This window comes from Camarhynchus parvulus, chromosome 29, assembly GCF_901933205.1.
Source record: "Camarhynchus parvulus chromosome 29, STF_HiC, whole genome shotgun sequence".
Classification (NCBI taxonomy): Eukaryota; Metazoa; Chordata; class Aves; order Passeriformes; family Thraupidae; genus Camarhynchus; species Camarhynchus parvulus.
The window spans coordinates 1,164,763-1,181,756 of record NC_044599.1 but is presented as its reverse complement, the minus strand read 5'-3'; the positions used below and the strand labels follow the sequence as shown (position 1 = coordinate 1,181,756).

Below are 16,994 nucleotides of genomic sequence, written 5' to 3'. Positions count from 1 at the left end.
TCCAGAGGCTCTGGAGCACTGGGAATGTCCCCGGGAGTGTCCCCAAGGTGTCCCCAGGGGCTTCATACAGGACCGGGTCCCTCCACCCCAAAGCCGCCACCCCCCGTGCCTGAGGGGACAATTCTGGGTGTCCCCAAGTCGGGGTGTCCCCAAATTTTGAGGTGCCACCACTTTGGGGTGTCCCAAATTCGGGGTGTCACCCTTTCGATGTCCCAAATTTTGGGGTGTCCCTGCTCGGGTGGCAGCACCCCAGGTGTCCCCTGGACAGGGTGGGGACACCGAGGGCCCAGAAGGGACAAGGACAAAGGGACAAAGGGCAGCGGGTGGCACTGCTGTCCCCTCATTGTCCCCTCACTGCCACCCCAGGGACACGGGGACAGAGCCAGGGGACATTGGAGCATAAAGTGCAAAAGGGACAGGGACAAACTGGGGGCACTGGGAGGGGACTGGGGGGACACCTGAGGGGTGGCCGTGGCTGGGGTCACCTGGGGACATCGAGGCCACCACTGGGACCACTGAGGGGACATCAGGGCCACCATGGCTGGGACACCCGGGGGACATCGAGGCCACCACTGGATCACCAGGGGACATCAAGGCCACCCTTAGGACCACCTGGGGGATGTCACCTGGGGGGTGACCATGGCCAGGGTGACCGTGGGGACATCCTAGCAAAGCCACCCCAGCTCCCACAGCAGTGTCCCCTCAGTGTCCCCAGGTGTCCCCAGGCACTCGGGCTCTCACACGGCGCCACCGCAGCTCCTGTCCCACGGGGAGCCACCAAAACCCCCCAGAGATCCCAGGGGGATCCCGGGACCCCCAAATCCCAGGATCCAGGAGGATCTGGGGGGGGATCCAGGAGGGATCCACAGGGGGCTCTGGGACCCCCAGATCCAGGAAAGATCCACGAGGAGCAACCAAAACCCCCCAGAGATCCCTGCTGGGCCCGGGGACCCCCAGCTCCTGGGATCCAGGGAGGATCTGGGGGGATCCCGGGGGATCCAGGGGGATCTGGGGGGATCCAGGGGGGATCTGGGGGTGGCCAAGCGCCCGAGGCCCCGCGGGGTCCCTGGGAGTCCAGGCCCGGCCCCGGTGCTGCCGGAGAGGGATCGGGGATCTGGCACGGGATCTGAGGGATCCAGGAGGGGCTGGTGGAGCCAGAGGGGATCTGGTGAATCCCAAAGGGATCTGGTGGAGCCAGGAGGAGTCTGGAGGATCCAGGAGAGATCTGGTGGAGCCAGGGGGGATCTGAAGAATCCGTGTGAAATCTGGAAGGTCCAGGAGGGATCTGCAGGATCCAGGAGGGATCTGGAGGATCCTGGTGGAATCTGGAGCATCTGTGTGAGATCTGCAGGATCCAGGAGAGATGTGGAGGATCCAGGTGGGATCTGAAGGATCCGTGTGAAATCTGGAAGGTCCGGCTGGGATCTGGTGGATCCAGGAGGGATCTGGTGCCGAGGTGGAGCCTTGGAAGCTTCAGAAAGTGCTGTGCGAGAGCTCGGGGAGAGTCCCAGGGCGGAGATGGAGCTGGGATCCAGGCTGGGATCTGGTGGGATCTGGGCTGGATCTGGGCTGTGATCCCAGTGGATCCTGGCAGATCCCGTGGATCCCTCAGTTGCTGCAGCACTGCCCACGGCCTTGCGGGCTGGATCTGGGTTCAGTCCTGGTTGGATCTGGGCTGGATCTGGGTTCAATCCCAGCTCTGACCCCGGGGGATCCCAGCAGATCCCAGCAGATCCCTCAGTTGCTGCAGCTGCGGGCTGGATCTGGGTTCAGTCCTGGTGGATCCTGGCTGTGATCCTGGCTGGATTTGGGCTGGATCCCAGCTCTGATCCTGGTGGATCCCTCAGTTGCTGCAGCACCAGCCCCAGCCCTGTGAGCTGGATCTGGGTTCAATCCTGGCTGCAATCCTGGGTTGATCCCAGTGGATCCTGGCTGGATCTGGGTTCGGTCCTGGTGGATCCTGGCTGGATCTGGGCTGGATCCTGGCTGTGATCCCAGCCCTGATCCCATCAGATCCTGTGGATCCCTCAGTTGCTGCAGCACTGCCCGCGGCCCTGCTGGCTGGGTCTGGGTTCAGTCCTGGCTGGATCTGGGCTGGATCCCAGCTGGATCTGGGTTCAATCCCAGCTCTGACCCCAGTAGATCCCAGCAGATCCCAGTGGATCCCTCAGTTGCTGCAGCACTGCCCGCGGCCCTGCGGGCTGGATCTGGGTTCAGTCCTGGTGGATCTTGGTTCAATCCTGGTTGGATCTGGGTTCAATCCCAGCTCTGACCCCAGCAGATCCCAGTGGATCCCTCAGTTGCTGCAGCACTGCCCGCGGCCCTGCGGGCTCTGCTCGCTCAGGTCCACGCCCCGGCCCCGGCCCCCGGCCCCGCTCGTGCTCTGCGGCTCCGTCTTTGGCAGCTTCTTGGCTGGAACGGGGAACTCGGGGTCATTCGGGGTGCATTTGCTTTATTTGGGGGTCATTTGGGGTTATTCAAGGTGATTTGAGATGGTTTGGGATCATTTGAGATGGTTTTGGGTTATTTGGGATGGTTTAGGATGGTTTGGGGTGATTTGGGATGGTTTTGGGTTTTTTAGGGTGGTTTAGGGTTATTTGGGATGGTTTAGGATGGTTTGGGGTGGTTTAGGATGGTTTGGGGATCATTTGGGATGGTTTGGGGATCATGTGGGATGGTTTAGGATGGTTTGGGATGGTTTAGGATGGTTTGGGATCATTTGGGACGGTTTCAGATAATTCTGAATGATTTGGTTTGGAAATGGGGCACCCTCAGAACCCAAAACCCCTCAGGACCCCCAAAACCCCCCTCAAACCCCTCCTCAAACCCTCTTGAAACCCCTCAGAACCCCCCAAAACCCCTCAGGACCCCCAAAAACCCCCTCAGGACCCCCAAAAACCCCCTCAGGACCCCCAAAGCCCCCAGACTCACCGATGGCCAGGAAGAGGTCGTTGACATTCATGGCTGTCTTGGCCGAGGTCTCCATGAACAGCAGGCTGTTGTCATCAGCGTAGGCCTGGGCTTCCTGCAGGGAAAAATTCATCAAAAAACCCCAAAATTCCCCCCAAAAAACTGCCAAAAATTGCTCAAAACGCTCCCAGAAATTCCCACAAAACAACCCCAAAAAATTCCCCAAACACCTCCAGAAACTCCCAAGAAAAACCTCAAAAATTCACAGGAAAAACTTCACACATTCCCCAAAAAACTCTCCCATAAATTCCAAAAATCCCCTCCCAAATTCCCTAAAATTCCTCAAAACCCCCATACCTTGTACTCCACCATCCAGAAATCCCCCCCAAAAAATCCCCAAAAATCTCAAAATCCCTCAAAAAAATTCCAAAAAAATCCCTCAAAAATCCCTCAAAAAATCCCTAAAAAATCTCCCCCCAAAATCTCCCAAAATCCCCCCCAAAATTCCCCAAATAAATCCACAAATGCCCGCAAAAATAGCAAAAAAATTCCCAAAGAACCCCCCACAAAATTCCCAAGAAATCCCCCCAAAAATCCCGCCCAAAAAATCCCCAAAAATCTCAAAATCCCTCAAAAAAATTCCAAAAAATCCCTCAAAAATCCCTCAAAAAATCCCCAAAAATCCCCCCAAAAAATCCCAAAAAATTCCCAAAATTCCCCCAAACCCCCCCATACCTCGTACTCCACCATCCTCTTGCTGGCCAGGTCAGCCTTGTTGCCGGCCAGGGCGATGACGATGCTGGGGCTGGCCTGGCGCTGCAGCTCCTTCACCCAGCCCCGGGCACGGGCAAACGTCTCCTGAGGGGGGATTGGAGCCTGAGACCCCTCCTCAAATAATCTGAAACCCCTGAGACCCCTCCTCAAATAATCTGAAACCCCTGAGACCCCTCCCCAAATAGTCTGAGACCCCTGAGACCCCTCCTCAAAAATCCTCAGAGCCCTGAGATCCCCAGATGCCCCTGCAGCTCCTTCACCCAGCGCCAAGCAAAGGCAAACGTCTCCTGAGAGGGGGGATTGGAGCCTGAGACCCCTCCTCAAATAACCTGAGACCTCTGAGACCCCTCCTCAAATAGTCTGAGATCCCTGAGACCCCTCCTCAAATAATCTGAAACCCCTCCTCAAAAATCCTGAAACTCCTGAGACCCCTCCTCAAATCCCCTGAGAACCCCAGACCCCCTGCAGCTCCTTCACCCAGCCCCGGGTGTGGGCAAACGTCTCCTGGGAGGGGGATTGGAGCCTGAGACCCCTCCTCAAATAACCTGAGACCCCTGAGACCCCTCCTCAAATAACCTGAGACCCCTCCTCAAATATCGCAAGACCCCCCTCAAATCAAGCACCATGAGACCCCTCCTCAAATCCCCTGAGATCACCACGATGGCAGCCTGGGCCCCCTGGTAGTGACCCCTGAGACCACCCCCAAAAACCCCCAGATCCCACCCCAAACCCCCTCAGGACCCCCCCAAACCCCCTCAGGACCCCCCCTGAGACCCCCCAGACCTGGTTGGTGATGTCGTAGACCACGATGGCAGCCTGGGCCCCCCGGTAGTACATGGGGGCCAGGCTGTGGTAGCGCTCCTGCCCCGCCGTGTCCCAGATCTCAAACTTCACCGTGGTGTCGTCCAGACACACGGACTGCGTCAGGAACGCCGCTGGGGACAGCGACAGGGTCACCAGAGTGTCACCAACCCAGCCACAGAGCCACCACTGTGTCACCAGCCCAGCCAGGGACACCTCACTGCACCCCAAACCCGGACAGACACACAGACTGCGTCAGGAACACTGCTGGGGACAGGGTCAGGGTCACCAGAGTGTCACCAACCCAGCCACAGAGCCATCACTGGGTCACCAACCCAGCCACAGGGCCACCACTGTGTCACCAGCCCAGCCAGGGACACCTCACTGCACCCCAAACCCGGACAGACACACGGACTGCGTCAGGAACGCCACTGGGGACAGGGACAGTGTCACCAGAGTGTCACCAGAGTGTCACCAGCCCAGCCAGGGACAGCCCAGTGTGTCCCCACCCTGCCAAAGGACACCTCAGGGTGTCACAAACCCTTCCAAAAAGCCCTCCCTGCACCCCAAATCCCACCCTGGGATCCCCCAAATCCCACCCTGGCCAGCTCCAGATCCCCCAGACCCCTTTGGGGTCCCCCAGACCCCTTTGGGATCCCAGCTCACCACCAATGGTGCTCTCCTGGTACTCGTGGAACCAGCCCTTGGCAAAGCCGTTCTTGCACCCCAAATCCCACCTGGAATCACCCCAAATACCTGTGGGATCCTCCAAATCCCACCCTGAGATCCCCCAGAGCCCTTTGGGGTCCCCCAGACCCCTCTGGGATCCCGGCTCACCGCCGATGGTGCTCTCCCAGTACTCGTGGAACCGGCCCTTGACGAAGCCCATCCTACACCCCAAATCCCACCTGGGATCACCCCAAATCCACCCTGGACAGCCCCAAATCCCTTTTGGGACCTGCAGACCCCTTTGGGATCCCGGCTCACCGCCGATGGTGCTCTCCTGGTACTCGTGGAACTGGCCCTTGACGAAGCGCAGCACCAGGCTGGACTTGCCCACGGCCGACTCTCCCAGTAGCACCAGTTTGAACTGGCAGATCTTACTGGGCTGCGAGTGCCCGTTGGGCCGCTGGGCCCCGCGCGCGGCCATGGCCGGGCTGGGCGCGACGGCACCGCGGTCCTGGGGACAGACAGGGTGGCACGGGCTCAGCAAGGGGGGTAACCCGGATGGGATGGGGTCAGAGCGGGATAACCCAACTGGGATGGGATCAACCAAACTGGGATGGGGTAACCCAACTGGGATGGGGTCAGAACGGGATAACCCAACTGGGATGGGCTCAGAACGGGGGGTAACCCAACTGGGATGGGATCACCCCAACTGGGATGGGGTCAGAACGGGATAACCCAACTGGGATGGGGTAACCCCAACTGGGATGGGGTAACCCCAACTGGGATGGGGTCAGCAAGGGGGGTAACCTGGATGGGATGGGGTCAGAATGGGGGGTAACCCAACTGGGATGGGGTAACCCAACTGGGATGGGATCAACCAAACTGGGATGGGGTCAGCAAGGGGGGTAACCCGGATGGGATGGGGTCAGAATGGGGGGTAACCCAACTGGGATGGGGTAACCCAACTGGGATGGGATCAACCAAACTGGGATGGGGTCAGCACGGGGGGTAACCCGAATGGGATGGGGTCAGAGCGGGATAACCCAACTGGGATGGGATCAACCAAACTGGGATGGGGTAACCCAACTGGGATGGGGTCAGAACGGGATAACCCAACTGGGATGGGCTCAGAACGGGGGGTAACCCAACTGGGATGGGATCACCCCAACTGGGATGGGGTCAGAACGGGATAACCCAACTGGGATGGGGTAACCCCAACTGGGATGGGGTAACCCCAACTGGGATGGGGTCAGAACACCGGGATAACCCGACTGGGATGGGATCAACCCAACTGGGATGGGGTCAGAATGGGGGATAACCCAACTGGGATGGGGTCAGAATGGGGGATAACCCAACTGGGATGGGATCAACCCAGCTGGGATGGGGTCAGAACACTGGGATGGGGTCAGAACACTGGGATCGACCCTCTGGGATGGGATCAACTCAACTGGGATGGGATCAGAACACTGGGATAACCCAACTGGGATGGGGTCAGAACAGGGGGATCGACCCTCTGGGATGGGATCACCCTACTGGGATAACCCAACCGGGATAGGATCAGAACACTGGGATAACCCAACTGGGATGGGGTCAGACTAACTGGGATGGGATCAACCCAGCTGGGATGGGGTCACTGGGATGGGATAACCCAACTGGGATGGGATCAACCCAACTGGGATGGGGTCAGAACACCGGGATAACCCGACTGGGATGGGGTAACCCAACTGGGATGGGCTCAGAACGGGATAACCCAACTGGGATGGGGTGAGAACACCGGGATCGACCCTCTGGGATGGGATCAACCCAACTGGGATGGGATCAACCCAACTGGGATGGGGTGAGAACACCGGGATCGACCCTCTGGGATGGGATCAACCCAACTGGGATGAGGTCAGAACACTGGGATAACCCAACTGGGATGGGGTCAGACTAACTGGGATGGGATCAACCCAGCTGGGATGGGGTCACTGGGATGGGATAACCCAACTGGGATGGGATCAACCCAACTGGGATGGGGTCAGAACACCGGGATAACCCGACTGGGATGGGATAACCCAACTGGGAGGGAGTCAACCCAGCTGGGATGGGGTCAGAATGGGGGGTAACCCAACTGGGATGGGGTCACAACACCAGGATCGACCCTCTGGGATGGGATCAACTCAACTGGGATGGGATAACCCAACTGGGATGGGCTCAGAATATGGGATAATCCAACTGGGATGGAGACGGGGTCAGCACGTGGGATGACCCAAGTGGGATGGGATCACCCTACTGGGATAACCCAGCTGGGATGGGGTCAGAACACTGGGATGGGATCAGCACTCCAAGGTCAATCCCCTGGGATGGCATCACCCAACTCTGATGGGATCACCCAACTGGGATGGGATCACCCCATGGGATCACCCCATCGGGACGGGACGGGCTGGCCACCCGGGGGATCCCAAACTCTGGGGGAAGCCTCAGTTCTGAGGGATCCAAAAACTCTGAGCGACTCCAAATTCCGGGGGGAGGATCCCAAATTCTGGGAGAGCCCTCATTGTGGGCAATCCCAAATTACAAGGGAGGCTCAATTCTGAAGGATCCCAAATTCTGAGCAATTCCAAATTCCAGGGAATCCCAGATCCTGGGAGAGCCCCAGATCTGGGCAGGGATCCCAAATTCTGAGCAATCCAAAAGTCTGGGGAGATCCCAAATTCCAGGGAATCCCAAATTCCAGGGAATCCCAAATCCTGGGGCATCCCCAGCTCTGGGCAGGGATCAAACCCCTCCATAACGAGTGGGAAAAACCCCAAAAGTGTAAGGAAAACATTCCCAAAATAGGAATGAGGGTGGAAAACGCCCCCCAAAGAGGGGGGAACACCCCAATAATGGGGAGGGGATGGGAAGAACAAACCAAACAGGGAAAAAATCCCAATAATGAAGAATGGGTGAGGAAAAAACCCCAAAATAGGGGAGAAACCTCAATAATGGGGAAGGGGTGGGATAAACACCCCCAAAACAGGGGAAAAAAACCAAATAATGGGGAGGGAACAGAAAAAAAACCAAAACAGGGAAAAAACCCCAAATAATGGGGAGGGAACAGGAAAAAACCACCCAAAACTGGAGAAAAACCCAAATAATGGGGAGGGGGTCAAACCCCCCCCCAAAATGGGGGCTCGCCCTCCCACCGAAGCAGCGCCGCTCCCTCCACCCCAACCCGGCCAAGCCGCGACTCCTCCGGGGGATCCCGGCCCGGAGCCCCCGGTTCGAGGCGGCCGCGGCGCCCTCAGGCCCGGAGCCCCCTCCCCAAATCGCCACCGGGGGGGTCCCGCCCTCCCCTCAGCGCCCGCAGCGGGCCGGGCCGGGCCCGGCGCGGTTCCTCCCGGTTCCCCTCGGTGCTCGGGAGCTGTCGGTGCCCGGTGCCGCCCCCGGAGCGCCCCCGGTCCCACCGGGACCCCCCGCCCGCCCCCTCCGGTACCTCCGGGCCCTCCCGGCGCGGCCCCGAGCGCACAAACAGCGGCTCCGCCAAGCCCTCACGGAGGGAGGCGGGACTAGGCAGGGTGTGGACCAATGAGCGAAGAGCCCGCCTTTGCGCTCCGCCAATGGGAAGCGAGGAGGGCACCGCCCCGCAGAGCTCCACCAATAGGTAGACGAGAAGAGGAGATGGACAGCAGGGCGGCCAATAAGGAGGAGAGAAAGCGTGGCCAATGGGGAGAAGGGAAGGCGGTGAGGAGGAGGGGTTTGGGGTGAGTGATACAGCAGGCTACCAATGGGAAGTGGAGACGCGCAGGAGGGCGGGGCGAACAACAAATAAGGTGACCGGAGGGGGCAGAGCCCCGCTGCTGCATCACCCAATGAAAAGGCGGGCGGAAATGAAGTCTCACCCAATCAGGGAAGCGCTGGCTTTGATTGACAGCGGGGACAGCCGGGACCGCTCAAGCTGAGGGCGTGGCTTGTACGGACCAATCAGAACGCTCCAATGGTTCGATGGGCGTGGTCATAAACTGGGCGTGGCTTAAGGGTCGGGGGCGTGGCCTGGAAGGTTCCCTCAGGGGGCTCTGGGGACATTTTGGGGACATTTTTGGGGGTTTGGGGACATTTTTGGGGGTTTGGGGACATTTTTGGGACTTTTGGGAGGAAGTTTTGGACATTTTGGGGGGGATTTGGGGACATTTGCTGGGATTTTAGGGGTTTTGGGGAGATTTTTGCACATTTTGGGGGTGAGGTGACAACGCCACCCCGCCCACCCCCTCCGAATTAAAAAACAACAACAACCAAAACAAATTTTATTACAAATTTTTTTTTTACAAATTTTTCGCCAAAAAAATTACCAAAAAAACATTGTCCTGGGGACAGCAGGAGGAGTTTTAGGGGCATTTTGGGGCTTCTCGAGGCCTTTTGGGGGCAATTTCAGGGCTTTTGGGGTTATTTTAGGGACAGTCGAGGGATTTTGGGGGAAATTTGGGGCAGTTGGGGACAACTGGAGGAATTTTAGGCACATTTGGGGTCAATTTTGGGTGATTTTAGGGCCATTTTGGGGCTTTGGGGGGGGATTTGGGGTGGTTTTTGAAGATTTGGGGGCTTTGGGGCCGTTTTGGAGGATTTGGGATCATTTGGGGGATTTTTTGGGGCTGTTTTGAGGGGTTTTAGGGTCGTTTTGGGGGATTTGGGGCCGTTTTGGGGCTGATTTTGGGGCTGATTTTGGGGCCGGTTTGGGGGATTTGGGGGGCAATTTAGGATAATTTTGGGGATTTGGGATCATTTGGGGGATTTGGGGCTGTTTTGAGGGGTTTTAGGGTCATTTTAGGGGATTTGGGGCCGATTTTGGGGCCATTTTGGGGCTGATTTGGGGGCCGATTTTGGGGCCGTTTTGGGGGATTTTGGGGCCGATTTTGGGGCCATTTTGGGGCCACTTTTGGGGCCATTTTAGGGGCCAATTTTGGGGCCGTTTTGAGGGATTTTGGGCCCATTTTGGGGCTGTTTTGCAGCCGATTTTGGGCCCATTTTGGGGCCCGTTTTGGGGCCGTTTTGGGGGATTTTGAGGCTGATTTTGGGGGATTTTGGGGCCGGTTTGGGGGATTTTGGGGCGATTTAGGATAATTTTGGGGATTTGGGATCATTTGGGGGATTTGGGGCTGTTTTGAGGGGTTTTAGGGTCATTTTAGGGGATTTGGGGGCGATTTTGGGCCCATTTTGGGGCCGATTTTGGGGCCGTTTTGGGGGATTTTGGGGCGATTTAGGGGGATTTGGGATAATTTAGGGGGATTTGGGGATATTTTGGGGCCGTTTTTGGGGTCAGAGGCGCAGGTGGGGCACAGCTCTGGTGACGTCCCTGAAGAAGGGGTGGCCCAGGGCGGCCTTGGCCGAGATTCGCTTGTTGGGGTCGTAGTGCAGCATTTGCTGGGGAGAAAAACGGGGAAATTGGGAAAAAACGGGGGAAAAAACAGGGAAAATGGGGAAAAAAAATGGGGAGAAAAGGGGGAAAATTGGGAAAAACCAGGGCGAAGTGGGGAAAATTGGGAAAAAAGAGAGATGTGGGGGAAAAGGTGGGGAAAATGGGGAAAAAATGAGGGGAAAGTGGGAAAAATCAAGGAAAAATTGGGGGAAAAACGGGAAAATCATGGGAAAAGTGGGAAAATTGGGAAAAGTCGGAGAAATCAAGGAAAAAGTGGGAAAAATCAGGGGAAATCAAGGAAAAGTTGGAGAAAAATCAGGGGAAAGTGGGGAAAATCAAGGAAAAAGTGGGAAAAAGCAAGGCAAAATTGGGGAAAATGTGGAAAAAATAATGGAAAAATCAGGGAAGAATTGGGGGAAAATCAGAGAAAAGTGGGGAAAATAAAGGAAAAATTGGGGAAAAGTGGGAAAAAGTGGGGAAACTCAAGGAAAAATCAGAGAAAAATGGGGAAAAATCAGGAAGAAGTGGGAAAAATTGGGGAAAAAATGGGAAAAAAATCACTAGGAAGTGGGAAAAATTGGGGAAAATCAAGGAAAAATTGGGAAAAAATCAGGAAGAAGTGGGAAAATTGGGGAAAATCAAGGAAAAATGGGAAAAAAATCAGGAAGAAGTGGGAAAAATCAAGGAAAATCAAGGAAAATATGGGGAAAAGTGGGAAAAAGTGGGGAAACTCAAGGAAAAATCAGAGAAAAATGGGGAAAAATCAGGAAGAAGTGGGAAAAATTGGGCAAAAATCAGGGAAAAGTGGGAAAAATCTAGAAAAATCAAGGAAAAAATGGGAAAAAATCAGGAAGAAGTGGGAAAAATTGGGGAAAAGTGGGAAAAAGTGTGAAAAATTGGGGAAACAAGGAAAATTGGGCAAAAATCAGGAAAAAGTGGGAAAAATCAAGGAAAAAATGGGAAAAAATCAGGAAGAAGTGGGGAAAATTGGGGAAAAGTGGGAAAAAGTGGGGAAACTCAAGGAAAAATCAGAGAAAAATGGGGAAAACTCAGGAAGAAGTGGGGAAATTGGGCAGAAATCAGGAAGAAGTGGGGAAAATTGGGGAAACTCAAGGAAAAATCAGGAAAAAGTGGGGAAACTCAAGGAAAAATCAGAGAAAAATGGGGAAAACTCAGGAAGAAGTGGGGAAAATTGGGCAGAAATCAGGAAGAAGTGGGAAAAATTGGGGAAACTCAAGGAAAAATTGGGCAAAAGTCAGGAAGAAGCGTCCCCGCGTGCCCTCACCGCCAGGAGCTTGCGTCCCTCGTCGTCCAGCGGCGGCAGCACCTTGGCCAGGTCCTGGCGGGCCCAGCGGGGGAACGTGGCCTTGTAGTCGGGCAGCGCCGACACCCCCGGCCAGGCGGCCTCGTCCGGCGTGCCCAGCGTGCGGAAAATGCGGAACAGCTGGTCGATCTCGGAATCGCCCGGGAACAGCGCGCGGCGCGTGATCTGGGGACATTGGGGACATTGGGGACATCACTGGGACATTGGGGACATCATTGGGACATTGGAGACATCACTGGGACATTGGGGACATCATTGGGACATTGGGGACATTGGGGACATCACTGGGACATTGGGGACATTGCAGACAATGGGAACATCATTGGTACATTGGGGACATCACTGGGACATTGGGGACATTGGGGACATCATTGGGACATTGGGGACATCACTGGGACATTGGGGACATCATTGGGACACAGGGACATTGGGGACATCATTGGGACATTGGAGACATCACTGGGACATTGGGGACATTGGGGACATCATTGGGACATTAGGGACATCATTGGGACATTGGGGACATTGCAGACAATGGGAACATCATTGGTACATTGGGGACATCACTGGGACATTGGGGACATTGGGGACATCACTGGGACATTGGAGACATCATTGGGACATTGGGGACATCATTGGGACATTGGGGACATTGCAGACAATGGGAACATCATTGGTACATTGGGGACATCACTGGGACATTGGGGACATTGGGGACATCATTGGGACATTGGGGACATCACTGGGACACAGGGGACATTGGGGACATCACTGGGACATTGGGGACATCATTGGGACATTGGGGACATGACAGGGTCATTGGGGACAATGGGAACAGCTGGTCGATCTCTGAGTCACCCGGGAACAGCGCGCGGCGCGTGATCTGGGGACATTGGGGACATCATTGGGACATCACTGGGACATTGGGGACATCACTGGGACATCACTGGGACATTGGGGACATCACTGGGACATTGGGGACATCATTGGGACACAGGGGACATTGGGGACATCATTGGGACATTGGGGACATTGGGGACATCATTAGGACATTGGGGACATCACTGGGACATTGGGGACATTGCAGACAATGGGAACATCATTGGTACATTGGGGACATCACTGGGACATTGGGGACATTGGGGACATCACGGGGACATTGGGGACATCACTGGGACATTGGGGACATGATTAGGACATTGGGGACATCACGGGGACATTGGGGACAATGGGAACAGCTGGTCGATCTCAGAATCGCCGGGGAACAGCGCACGGCGGGTGATCTGGGGGACATTGGGGACATCACTGGGACACAGGGACATTGGGGACATCATTGTGACATTGAGGACAATGGGAACAGCTGGTTAATCCCAGAATCGCCCGGAAACAGCACACGGCAGGTGATCTGGGGGACACTGGGGACATCACTGGGACACTGGGGACATCCCAGGTGACACCCACAGGGGACACAGAGTTTGATTTCAGAGCCCCAGGAGTGATCTGGGGACACACGGGGGTCAGGGGGACATTGGGGACATCACTGGGGACACAGGGGACACCCCCAGGGGGGTTTGGGGACACTGCTGAGGAGGGGGACACAGAGGGACACCCCAAGGGACCCGGGTGCCACCCTGGGGTCCCCAGGCCCGTCCTGTCCCCTCCCCCCCCGGGCTTTGTCCCCTCCCCCACCCCGTGAGCCCCTCGTGACCCCCCCCGGGCGTTGAGGCCACCCCGGGTGACGTGGGGGGGGTCACATGATGTCCCCTCCCCCCCCAGCCCCCACAATGTCCCTTTGTTTCCCACGGTGACGTCACCACGGGGTCACCCCCGGGGGGTGGGGACAGCCAGGGCACCCCCAGTGTCACCTCAGGGGGGTCTGGGGACATCAGTGTCACCCCCAAGGGACTCTGGTGTCACCCGAGGGGGGTCTGGGGACACTCGGGACGCCCCTCAGTGTCCCCAATGTCCCCAAATGTCCCTAAATGTCCCCAAATGTCCCCCAATGTCCCCAAATGCCACCCACCATCTCGGCGACGATACAGCCCAGGCTCTGTCACACCCCAATGTCCCCAAATGTCCCCAAATGCCACCCACCATCTCGGCGAAGATGCAGCCCAGGCTCCAGATGTCCACGGCTGTGCTGTAATATTTGCAGCCCAGCAGGATCTCGGGGGCGCGGTACCGTCACCACCTGGGGACATTGGGGACAACATTGGGGACATTGGGGACATCACTGGGGACAGGACATCCCTAAGGTACCAGAGCGTCACCACCTGGGGACATTTGGGGACATTGGGGACATCATTGGGGACATTGGGGACATCACTGGGGACAGGACATCCCTCAGGTACCAGAGCGTCACCACCTGGGGACATTGGGGACATCGGGGACACCATCAGCAGCATCCCTAAGGTACCACAGGGTCACCAGAGAGGGGACACTGGGGACATCACCAAGGACCCTGGCAAGGACAGGACAGCCCCAAAGGGCTTCTGAGCCCCACAAACCCCAAATCCTCCCCCAAACCCCACCTGGGGACCCCAAATCCCCCCCAGACCCCCGCACCTCGTGCCTGTAGGGTCACACAAGGATCCTAAATGGGTTCTGAGCCCCCAAATCCCCCCCAAACCCCACATAGGGACCCCAAATCCACCCCCCCAAATCCCCCACAATAGCCCCAAACCCCAAGGCCCACCTGGGCACCCCAAACCCCACACCTTGTGTGTTGGCGTGCACAAACCAAACCCGGGGACCCCAAACCCCTGAAATCCCCCCCAAACCCCACAAGGGACCCCCAAACCCCCGCACCTCGTGTGTGTAGGTCCTGACAGGCACCCCAAAAGCGCGGGCCAGCCCGAAGTCAGCCAGCTTGATGGAGCCCTCGGCGTTGATGAGGAGGTTCTGCGGCTTCAGGTCGCGGTGCAGGACACGGTGGGCGTGGCAGAAGGCCAGGCCCTGCAGCAGCTGGAACAGGTAACTCTGGGGACAGCGTTGGGGACGTTGGGGACATCGTTGGGGACATCTCTGAGTGGCCCAGGGGACGCCCAGGGTGGGTTTGGGGTTTTGGGGTCACGTGGCAGAAAGCCAGGCCATGCAGGAGATGGGACAGGTGACTCTGGGGACATTGGGGACACCAATGGGGACATTCGAGACATCACTGGGGACATGGGGACATCAGGGTCAGACCCCTGAGTGGCCCAGGGGATGCCCAGGGTGGGTTTGGGGTTTTGGGGTTAAATGGCAGAACACCAGGTCCTATAGCAGCTGGAACAGGTGACTCTGGGGACAGCAGGGACATCACTGGGGACATTGGGGACACCATTGGGGACATTGGAGACATCACTGGGGACATCAGGGTCAGACCCCTGAGTGGCCCAGGGGATGCCCAGGGTGGCTTTGGGGTTTTGGGGTCGGGTGGCAGAACATCAGGTCCTATAGCAGCTGGGACAGGTGACTCTGGGGACAGCGGGGACACCGTTGGGGACATCACTGGGGACATCCCCAGAGAGACCCAAGTGACCCCTGAGTGACCCAAGGGACCCCCAGGGTGGGTTTGGGGTTTTAGGGTCCCCAATGTCCCCCCCAGGTGTTTTATGGGCCCCCTCAATGTCCCTCCCTGGGTTTGAGGGTCCCCAATGTCCCCCATGTATTTTAGGGATCCCCAGGTGGTTTAGGGTCCCCAATCAATGTCCCCCCCAGGTTTTAGGGTCTCCCCAGGTGTTTTAGGGCCCCCCCAGGTGTTTTAGGGTCCCCATGGGTTTTAGGGCCCCCTAAAGGGGCAGCCCCACCTTGATGAGCGGCAGCGCGATCCCGCTGAGCGACGAGGAGTCCATGAACTTCTTCAGGTCCTGGTGCAGGAACACGAACACCAGGTACAGCTTGTTCTCCGTGTGGATGACATCCAGGAGCCTGGGGGACATGGGCTGGGCATGGCCTGGGACAGAGGGACAGCCATGGGGACAGGGACATACAGGGACATGGGACAGGACACAGGAACTCGAACACCAGGTACAGCTTGTTCTCCGTGTGGATGACATCCAGGAGCCTGGGGGGACATGGGGACAGCTTGGGGACATGGCCTGGGACAGAGGGACAGCCATGGGGACAGGGACATGGGGACAGGGACACAGGGGCTCGAACAGCAGGTACAGCTCGTTCTCCGTGTGGATGACATCCAGCAGCCTGGGGACACATGGGGACAGCTTGGGGACATGGGGACAGCACCTGGGGACAGCTTGGGGACAGCCATGGGACATGGGGATGGCTTGGGGACATGGGGACAGGGACACACAGACAGCCCTGGGACGCAGGGACAGGGACATGGGGACAGCTTGGGGACAGGGACATGGGGACACCACAGGGCCTGGCACGGCCACAGCACATCCTGGGGACACCCCTGGTCATGGGGGGCTCTCCGTGACCCCCCCAAGACACCCCCAGGACCCTCCTGGGGACCCCCAGAGTCCCTCAGGACCCCCAAGACATTCCCCACACCCCCCAGGACCCCCCACTCCCCCCCCCGAAGCCCCCAGACCCACTTGACGATGTTGGGGTGGTTGAGCTCCTTGAGCAGCGAGATCTCCCTGATGGCCGTGCTGGGGACACCCTCGGTCTCCCTGCGGTGACAAGGGGGGGGTGAGCCTTGGGGACACCCCCGGGACCCCCCGAAGACCCCCGGGGACCCCCACTCACGTGTCCAGGCGGATCTTCTTGAGGGCCACCACCTCGCCCGTCACCTTGTTGCGGGCCTTGTAGACCACGCCGTAGGTGCCCTCGCCGATCTTCTCCACCTTCTGGAAGTTCTCCATGGGTGGGGGCGACACCGGGGAGACCCCCGTGGGGACCCCCGGGATGGGGGAGGGGGGGGTGACACACCGGGAATGGGGGGGACACCGAGGGGACACCGGGAATGGGGATAAGGGGGGGTTCTGGGGGGGTTCTGGTGGCCCGGGGGTCCCCAGGGGTGGGGGAGGAGCTCCGGGGGTGTCCCAGGCGGTGGCACGGGGGTGACAAGGGGGTGTCACCGGGAAGGGGAGGGCTGGGTGTCCCCGGGGGTCCCTGGGGGGGTTCCGGAGCCGGGGGGGTTTCCTGGGGTCCCGGTGGGGATATCCGGGATGGGGGAAGGGCTCCGGGGGTCCCGGT

General features: G+C 57.9%; 3 protein-coding genes across 4 annotated transcripts; all 3 read right to left on the bottom strand.

Moving 5' to 3' along the window:
* Window positions 1-685: 685 nt before the first annotated feature.
* On the bottom strand, window positions 686-2,010 carry LOC115914465 (formin-like protein 5). The gene is made up of 3 exons (XM_030966991.1): window positions 1,864-2,010; window positions 997-1,648; window positions 686-965 (listed from the first exon to the last, which is right to left on the bottom strand). The coding sequence occupies exons 1-3, from the start codon at window positions 2,008-2,010 to the stop codon at window positions 703-705; spliced, it is 1,062 nt and encodes a 353-aa protein (XP_030822851.1). The 3' UTR covers window positions 686-702.
* RAB5B (RAB5B, member RAS oncogene family) lies at window positions 1,647-8,684 on the bottom strand. The gene is made up of 6 exons (XM_030967085.1): window positions 8,612-8,684; window positions 5,473-5,665; window positions 4,468-4,619; window positions 3,646-3,768; window positions 2,932-3,025; window positions 1,647-2,412 (listed from the first exon to the last, which is right to left on the bottom strand). The coding sequence occupies exons 2-6, from the start codon at window positions 5,633-5,635 to the stop codon at window positions 2,297-2,299; spliced, it is 648 nt and encodes a 215-aa protein (XP_030822945.1). The 5' UTR covers window positions 5,636-5,665; window positions 8,612-8,684; the 3' UTR covers window positions 1,647-2,296.
* A 1,661-nt stretch (window positions 8,685-10,345) lies between these two features.
* Window positions 10,346-16,976, bottom strand: CDK2 (cyclin dependent kinase 2). Of its 2 annotated transcripts, none has more exons than XM_030967219.1 (8): window positions 16,545-16,976; window positions 16,391-16,468; window positions 15,641-15,761; window positions 14,661-14,831; window positions 14,205-14,217; window positions 13,947-14,035; window positions 11,814-12,017; window positions 10,346-10,533 (listed from the first exon to the last, which is right to left on the bottom strand). In XM_030967219.1, the coding sequence occupies exons 1-8, from the start codon at window positions 16,658-16,660 to the stop codon at window positions 10,429-10,431; spliced, it is 897 nt and encodes a 298-aa protein (XP_030823079.1). In that variant the 5' UTR covers window positions 16,661-16,976; the 3' UTR covers window positions 10,346-10,428. The 2 variants fall into 2 exon arrangements, with proteins under 2 accessions (XP_030823079.1, XP_030823080.1); XM_030967220.1 differs by having other exon boundaries at window positions 14,661-14,816.
* Between the last annotated feature and the right edge of the window lie 18 nt (window positions 16,977-16,994).